Source organism: Triticum aestivum, chromosome 4B (assembly GCF_018294505.1).
Source record: "Triticum aestivum cultivar Chinese Spring chromosome 4B, IWGSC CS RefSeq v2.1, whole genome shotgun sequence".
NCBI lineage: Eukaryota > Viridiplantae > Streptophyta > Magnoliopsida > Poales > Poaceae > Triticum > Triticum aestivum.
Window position 1 is genome coordinate 449515854 of NC_057804.1, and position 8892 is coordinate 449524745.

At 46.9% G+C, this 8892-nt stretch overlaps 1 protein-coding gene across 1 annotated transcript; it reads right to left on the bottom strand.

Annotated features, from left to right (window-relative positions):
• Positions 1 to 97: 97 nt before the first annotated feature.
• On the bottom strand, positions 98 to 1069 carry LOC123092645 (17.9 kDa class I heat shock protein). The gene has a single exon (XM_044514462.1). It carries the CDS (start codon positions 797 to 799, stop codon positions 326 to 328), a length of 474 nt encoding a protein of 157 aa, XP_044370397.1. The 5' UTR covers positions 800 to 1069; the 3' UTR covers positions 98 to 325.
• Between the last annotated feature and the right edge of the window lie 7823 nt (positions 1070 to 8892).

Here is an 8892-nt window from a genome sequence, read left to right on the forward strand (position 1 = left end):
TCCGACTAAAATCAGCGTCACTGTAATGTTCAGTGTTCATTCCGAGTTCAATTGTGAGAGTTAGGAACATTCTACGATCCGCACGGCCATTCACAAATTAGCAGAGAAGGTAATGGATTTACTCGGTTGCAGATGGAGTACAGAGCCAGTACAGACTGATGAACAAACAACAAACCGGACTCAAAACACTGACACGAGAGACTCAAAACACTGACTGCAACATTGGACCATTCGCACGCACAGACGGCCGGACTTCTTGGTTTTATTTCATCACGACGACCGGGGCGAGACTCCACACCACTGCTCTGCACTCCACTTCATCGCTCTAGCCGGAGATATGGATGGACTTGACCTCGGGCTTCTTGGCCTCCACCTTGGGCACGGTGACGGTGAGCACGCCGTTCTCCATGGACGCCTTCACCTGCTCCGCCTTGGCGTTCTCCGGGAGCCGGAACCTGCGCAGGAACTTACCACTGCTGCGCTCCACGCGGTGCCAGGTGTCAGTCTTCTCCTCCTGCTCCTTGTTCCGCTCGCCGCTGATCTGGAGGATGTTGCCGTCCTCCACCTCCACCTTCACCTCCTCCTTCTTCAGCCCCGGCACGTCCGCCTTGAACACGTGCGCCTCGGGCGTCTCCTTCCAGTCGATGCGCGCGCCCGCGAAGGCCGCCGTGTCCGAGGAGGTGCGCGGGACGAGGCTGCCGCTGCCGCTGTTGCCGGAGCCGAAGGGGAAGCCTTCGAATGGGTCGAAGAAGTCGAGGGAGAAGGGGTCAAACACGTTGCTGCGGCGGATCAGCGACATTGTCGGTCGTATCGGTGGGGATTGGAGCTGCTGGTGGAATGGATCGACGATTTGGCTGGTGTTGGAAGCGGAAGGGTGAGCAATTGATTTCTGGGAGCTCTTTGATCGGTGCTTTCCTCAGACTTTCTTCGGTTTCTGTCGATCGGGACGAGGGAGAATTTATAGAGAGCTGGGATGATATAGCGGAGAAGGAGAAAGCAGTTCTGGAGAATTCTCTCGTCTTCGCGTGAATACTCGAGGTCGCTGGACTGTGTTCGTTGGTTGGGCCGGAATTGGTTTGGTCCGGTGTCGTGGAGAAGACACCAGCAGCTTCTGGACTCTGCAGTAGATTTGCTAAAAAAAAAAGTAGATTTGCGCTGATGCTTTTTCTTTTTTGCAAAAGATGCACCGACCCTTATTTTAAAAATGGATTGGGCTAACTACCAACTAGTGTGTATTTAAGCAACTTGTACGTACGATCTCTCGTCAACCTAACCACCCATCAAAAATGAGCACATGCACACCCACGCATGCACCCGTCACATGCAGACTTTTTTTTGCCAAACACATTGATTAAGCATGCATACAAAATAATTTTAAAATGCTTTGTAGCTCAAACCGTCACTCTGATGAAAAAACTATTTTCATATAAAAGATTCGTCGCGATGAGACCTTCGAAACTAGATCCCATGTTGGTATGTTCCGACGACTTTTTTTTAGATAAAAGTTACCAAGTGTGTGCTATGCAAGTTATCATGCTAGTTAAGCATAAATTATCATGTTGTTTACACTGAAGATATCAAGCACAAAAATGGTTGCTCCAACCTTCTCTTCACATGCACATGTGTCCATGTAGGGGGGGAATTGATGCCATCCTAGATTCTCCCTATTTCGAAACTTCAAAATATTTTATAGCTCAAATCGTTGGTCCAATCGAAAAATTGTTTCCACATAAAAAATCCGTCGCGGGGGACCTATGAAACTAAATGGCATGTTGATATATTCTGATGAATTTTTTCATGCAAAAAGTATCAGCTCTTATGTGTGTATATTATCATGCTACTTAGACACGCGTTGTCGTAGTATATTTTCAACAAAAAAACTAGGATAAAGTTACGGCAGCGTTTGTGCATGAGTTATCACGCCCGTGGTCTGTATGTTACCACACTATTTACACATAAGGCATCGAGGGTATGTTTTCAAACAACCTCCTCTCCCCGGGTTAAAGTTATCACGGTGTTTGTATATGTGTTATCAAGTCTATGGTACATACATTACCGTGCTATTTACACAAAGGTTATCGGGAGGGGGGAGGTAACTTCCTCCCATGCCCCCATCCCCAGGTCAAAGTTACTGCGGTGTTTGTGCGTGAGTTATCACGTATACGATGTGTATAGTACCAAGCTATTTACACAAAAGTTAGGGGAGGGGGAGGGTTGTAAACAACCACCTCGCCAAAGTTATCAGGATCGAGGCACATAAGCTATCAGGTCTACGATGTGTGAGTTACCATGCTATTCACATGAAACTTACTGGGAGGATATTTCATCCCCCCCCCCCCCCGGGGCGCTAAAGTTACCAGGACCGGGTCTGTGATGTGTGAGTTACCATGCTATTCACACAAAAGTTACCAGAGGGACATTTCATCAACCACCCCTGCCCCCACTCCCGCGGCGCCAAAGTTATCAGGACCGGGGTACATAAGTTATCAGGTCTGCGATGTGTAAGTTACCATGCTATTTTCACATAAAGGTTATCAGGGGTATATTTCATCACCCACCCCGTAGCTCCCGCCCCGCGCGCGAAATTGCCATGAGGGTGTACATAAGTTATCATGTCTTCAGAGCGTAAAACATATCATGTTATTTGCAGGGAAGTTATCGTGGTATGTTTCAACAACTCCCCCCATCTCCACCCACGTCGCTTACCAAGACTAGGGTATGTTGGGGAACATTGCAGAAAATTAAAATTTTTCCTACGGTTTCACCAAGATCCATCTATGAGTTTATCTAAGCAACGAGTCAAGGGAGTGAGTTTGCATCTACATACCACTTGTAGATCGAGTGCGGCGTTCAAGGGGATGGTGATGATGGAGTCGTACTCGCCGTGATTCAGATCACCGATGACCAAGTGCTGAACGAACAGCACCTCCGCGTTCAACACACATACGGTACGGACGACGTCTCCTCCGTCTTGATCCAGCCAGGAGGAAGGAGAGATTGAGGAAGACAGCTCCAACGGCAGCACGATGGCGTGGTGTTGTTGGTGCAGCAGTACTTCGACAGGGCTTCGCCAAGCACGTACGGAGGAGGAGAGGTGTTGGGGAGGGGAGGGGCTGCGCCTTGGCTTAGGTGTTCAGCCCTCCCCTCACCCCTCTATTTATAGGGGAAGGGGCAAGGGGGGCCGGCCCCTCTAGATGGGATCTAGAGGGGGGCGGCGGCCAGGGAGGGGGGACTTGCCCCCCAAGCAAGGGGGGCGCCCCCTCTAGGGTTCCCTCCCCAACCCTAGGCGCATGGGCCCAAGGGGGGCGCCCAGCCCTCCAGGGGCTGGCTCCTGCCCCACGCAGCCCATGTGGCCCCCCGGGAGGGGTGACCCCTCCCGGTGGACCCCCGGAAACCCTTCCGGTGGCCCCGGTACAATACCGATATGCCCCCCGAAACATTCCGGTGTCCGTATGACAGCTTCCCATATATAAATCTTTACCTCCGGACCATTCCGGAACTCCTCGTGACGTCCGGGATCTCATTTGGGACTCCGAACAACATTCGGCAATCACATACAAGTCTTCCTAATAACCCTAGCGTCATCGAACCTTAAGTGTGTAGACCCTACGGGTTCGGGAGACACGCAGACATGACCGAGACGGCTCTCAGATCAATAACCAACAGCGGGATCTGGATACCCATGTTGGCTCCCACATGCTCCTCGATGAAGTCATCGGATGAACCACGATGTCGAGGATTCAAGCAACCCCGTATACTATTCCCTTTGTCAAGCGGTACATTACAAGCCCGAGACTCGATCGTCGGTATCCCAATACCTCGTTTAGTCTCGTTACCGGCAAGTCACTTTACTAGTACCGTAATGCATGATCCTGTGACCAAACACTTGGTCACTTTGAGCTCATTATGATGATGCATTACCGAGTGAGCCCAGAGATACCTCTCCGTCATACGGAGTGACAAATCCCAGTCTCGATCCGTGTCAACCCAACAGACACTTTCGGAGATACCTGTAGTGCATCTTTATAGTCACCCAGTTACGTTGTGACGTTTGGTACACCCAAAGCACTCCTACGGTATCCGGGAGTTACACGATCTCATGGTCTAAGGAAGAGATACTTAACATTGAAAAAGCTCTAGCAAAACGAACTACACGATCTTGTGCTATGCTTAGGATTGGGTCTTGTCCATCACATCATTCTCCTAATGATGTGATCCCGTTGTCAATGACATCTAATGTCCACAGTCAGGAAACCATGACTATCTGTTGACCAACGAGCTAATCAACTAGAGGCTCACTAGGGACATGTTATGGTTTATGTATTCACACGTGTATTACGATTTCCGGATAATACAATTATAGCATGAATAAAAGACAATTATCATGAACAAGGAAATATAATAATAATGCTTTTATTATTGCCTCTAGGGCATATTTCCAACAGTCTCCCACTTGCACTAGAGTCAATAATCTAGTTACATTGTGATGAATCGAACACCCATAGAGTTCTGGTGTTGATCATGTTTTGCTCGCGAGAGAGGTTTAGTCAACGGATCTGCGACATTCAGATCCGTATGTACTTTGCAAATATCTATGTCTCCATCTTGAACATTTTCACGGATGGAGTTGAAACGACGCTTGATGTGCCTGGTCTTCTTGTGAAACCTGGGCTCCTTGGCAAGGTCAATAGCTCCAGTGTTGTCACAGAAGAGTTTGATCGGCCCCGACGCATTGGGTATGACTCCTAGGTCGGTGATGAACTCCTTCACCCAAATTGCTTCATGCGCTGCCTCCGAGGCTGCCATGTACTCCGCTTCACATGTAGATCCCGCCACGACGCTCTGCTTGCAGCTGCACCAGCTTACTGCTCCACCATTCAACATATACACGTATCCGGTTTGTGACTTAGAGTCATCCAGATCTGTGTCGAAGCTAGCATCGACGTAACCCTTTACGACGAGCTCTTCGTCACCTCCATAAATGAGAAACATGTCCTTCGTCCTTTTCAGGTACTTTAGGATATTCTTGACCGCTGTCCAGTGTTCCTTGCCGGGATTACTTTGGTACCTTCCTACCAAACTTACGGCAAGGTTTACATCAGGTCTGGTACACAGCATGGCATACATAATAGATCCTATGGCTGAGGCATAGGGGATGACGCTCATCTCTTCTTTATCTTTTGCTGTGGTCGGGCATTGAGCCGAGCTCAATCTCACACCTTGCAATACAGGCAAGAACCCCTTCTTGGACTGATCCATTTTGAACTTCTTCAAAATCTTATCAAGGTATGTGCTTTGTGAAAGACCTATGAGGCGTCTTGATCTATCTCTATAGATCTTGATGCCTAATATATAAGCAGCTTCTCCAAGGTCCTTCATTGAAAAACACTTATTCAAGTAGGCCTTAATGTTGTCCAAGAATTCTATATCATTTCCCATCAAAAGTATGTCATCTACATATAATATGAGAAATGCTACAGAGCTCCCACTCACTTTCTTGTAAACGCAGGCTTCTCCATAAGTCTGCATAAACCCAAACGCTTTGATCATTTCATCAAAGCGAATGTTCCAACTCCGAGATGCTTGCACCAGCCCATAAATGGATCACTGGAGCTTGCATACTTTGTTAGCATTCTTAGGATCGACAAAACCCTCCGGCTGCATCATATACAGTTCTTCCTTAAGATGCCCGTTAAGGAATGCCGTTTTGACGTCCATCTACCATATCTCATAATCATAGTATGCGGCAATTGTTAACATGATTCGGACGGACTTAAGCTTCGCTACGGGAGAGAAAGTCTCATCGTAGTCAATCCCTTGAACTTGTCGATAACCCTTAGCGACAAGTCGAGCTTTATAGATGGTGATATTACCATCCACGTCTGTCTTCTTCTTAAAGATCCATTTGTTTTCTATCGCTCGCTGATCATCGGGCAAGTCAGTCAAAGTCCATACTTTGTTTTCATACATGGATTCTATCTCGGATTTCATGGCTTCTAGCCATTTGTTGGAATCTGGGCCCGCCATCGCTTCTTCATAGTTCGAAGGTTCACCGTTGTCTAACAACATGATTTCCAGGACAGGGTTGCCGTACCACTCTGGTGCGAAACGTGTCCTTGTGGACCTACGAAGTTCAGTAGCAACTTGATCCGAAGTACCTTGATCATCATCATTATTTTCCTCTTCAGTTGGTGTAGGCATCACAGGAACATTTTCCTGAGCTGCACTACTTTCCCGTTCAAGAGGTAGTACTTCATCGAGTTCTACTTTCCTCCCACTTACTTCTTTCGAGAGAAACTCTTTTTCCAGAAAGGATCCGTTCTTGGCAACAAAGATCTTGCCCTCGGATCTTAAGTAGAAGGTATACCCAATGGTTTGTTTAGGGTATCCTATGAAGACGCATTTTTCCGACTTGGGTTCGAGCTTTTCAGGTTGAAGTTTCTTGACATAAGCATCGCATCCCCAAACTTTTAGAAACGACAGCTTAGGTTTCTTCCCAAACCATAATTCATACGGTGTCGTCTCAAAGGATTTAGACGGTGCCCTATTTAAAGTGAATGTAGTTGTCTCTAGAGCGTATCCCCAAAATGATAGCGGTAAATCGGTAAGAGACATCATAGATCGCACCATATCCAATAGAGTGCGATTACGATGTTCGGACACACCGTTTCGCTGAGGTGTTCCAGGCGGCGTGAGTTGTGAAACGATTCCACATTTTCTTAAGTGTGTACCAAATTCGTGACTTAAATATTCTCCTCCACGATCCGATCGTAAGAACTTTATCTTTTGGTCACGTTGATTCTCTACCTCATTCTGAAATTCCTTGAACTTTTCAAAAGTCTCAGACTTGTGTTTCATTAAGTAGACATACCCATATCTACTCAAGTCATCAGTGAGAGTGAGAATATAACGATATCCTCCGCGAGCCTCAACGCTCATTGGACCGCACACATCGGTATGTATGATTTCCAACAAGTTGGTCGCTCGCTCCATTGTTCCGGAGAACGGAGTCTTGGTCATCTTGCCCATGAGGCATGGTTCGCATGTGTCAAATAATTCATAATCGAGAGACTCCAAAAGTCCATTAGCATGGAGCTTCTTCATGCGCTTGACACCAATGTGACCAAGGCGGCAGTGCCACAAGTATGTGGGACTATCGTTATCAACTTTACACGCTATGTATATGTGTAACACTACGTTCGAGATTCATTAAGAATAAACCATTGACCATCGGGGCATGACCATAAAACATATCTCTCATATAAATAGAACAACCATTATTCTCGGATTTAAATGAGTAGCCATCTCGTATTAAACGAGATCCAGATACAATGTTCATGCTCAAACTTGGCACCAAATAACAATTATTAAGGTTCAAAACTAATCATGTAGGTAAATGTAGAGGTAGCGTGCCGACGGCGATCACATCGACCCTGGAACCATTCCCGACGCGCATCGTCACCTCATCTTTCGCCAGTCTCCGCTTATTCCGCAGCTCCTGCTGTGAGTTACAAATATGAGCAACGACACCGGTATCAAATACCCAGGAGTTACTACGAGTACTGGTAAGGTACACAACAATTACATGTATATCAAATATACCTTTGGTGTTGCCGGCCTTCTTATCCGCTAAGTATTTGGGGCAGTTCTGCTTCCAGTGACCCTTCCCCTTGCAATAAAAGCACTCAGTCTCAGGCTTGGGTCCATTCTTTGACTTCTTCCCGGCAACTGGCTTACCGGGCGCGGCAACATCTTTGCCGTCCTTCTTGAAGTTCTTCTTACTCTTATCCTTCTTGAACTTAGTGGTCTTATTGACCATCAACACTTGATGTTCTTTCTTGATTTCAACCTCTGCTGACTTCAGCATTGAAAATACTTCAGGAATGGTCTTCACCATCCCCTGCATATTGTAGTTCAGTACAAAGCTCTTGTAGCTTGGTGGGAGCGACTGAAGGATTCTGTCAATGACCGCCTCATCCGGGAGGTTAATGTCCAGCTGGGACAGGCGGTTGTGCAACCCAGACATTTTGAGTATGTGCTCACTGACAGAATTATTTTCCTCCATCTTACAACTATAGAACTTGTCAGAGACTTCATATCTCTCGACCCGGGCATGAGCTTGGAAAACTAGTTTAAGCTCCTCGAACATCTCATATGCTCCGTGTTGCTCAAAACGCTTTTGGAGTCCCGGTTCTAAGCTGTAAAGCATGCCGCACTGAACGAGGGAGTAATCATCAGCACGAGACTGCCAAGCATTCATAATGTCTTGGTTCTCTGGGACGGGAGCGTCACCTAGCGGTCCTTCTAGGACATATTGTTTCCTCGCAGCTATGAGGATGATCCTCAGGTTTCGGACCTAGTCCGTATAGTTGCTGCCATCATCTTTCAGCTTGGTTTTCTCTAGGAACGCGTTGAAGTTCATGTTGACATGAGCGTTGGCCATTTGATCTACAAGACATATTTTGCAAAGGTTTAAGACTAAGTTCATGATAACTAAGTTCATCTAATCAAATTAATATAATGAACTCCCACTCAGATTAGACATCCCTCTAGTCATCTAAGTGTTACACGATCCGAGTCGACTAGGCCGTGTCTGATCATCACGTGAGACGGACTAGTCATCGTCGGTCAACATTCTCATGTTGATCGTATCTTCCATACGACTCGTGTTCGACCTTTCGGTCTCCGTGTTCCGAGGCCATGTCTGTACATGCTAGGCTCGTCAAGTTAACCCTAAGTGTTTTGCACGTGTAAAACTGTCTTACACCCGTTGTATGTGAACATAAGGATCTATCACACCCGATCATCACGTGGTGCTTCGAAACGACGAACTTTAGCAATGGTGCATAGGTAGGGGAGAACACTTCTTGAAATTTTTGTAAGGGGTCATCT

What these genes read in the sequence shown, in the direction of transcription:
- LOC123092645 (XM_044514462.1), bottom strand. Translation starts at nt 799, where the DNA reads ATGTCGCTGATCCGCCGCAGCAACGTGTTTGACCCCTTCTCCCTCGAC.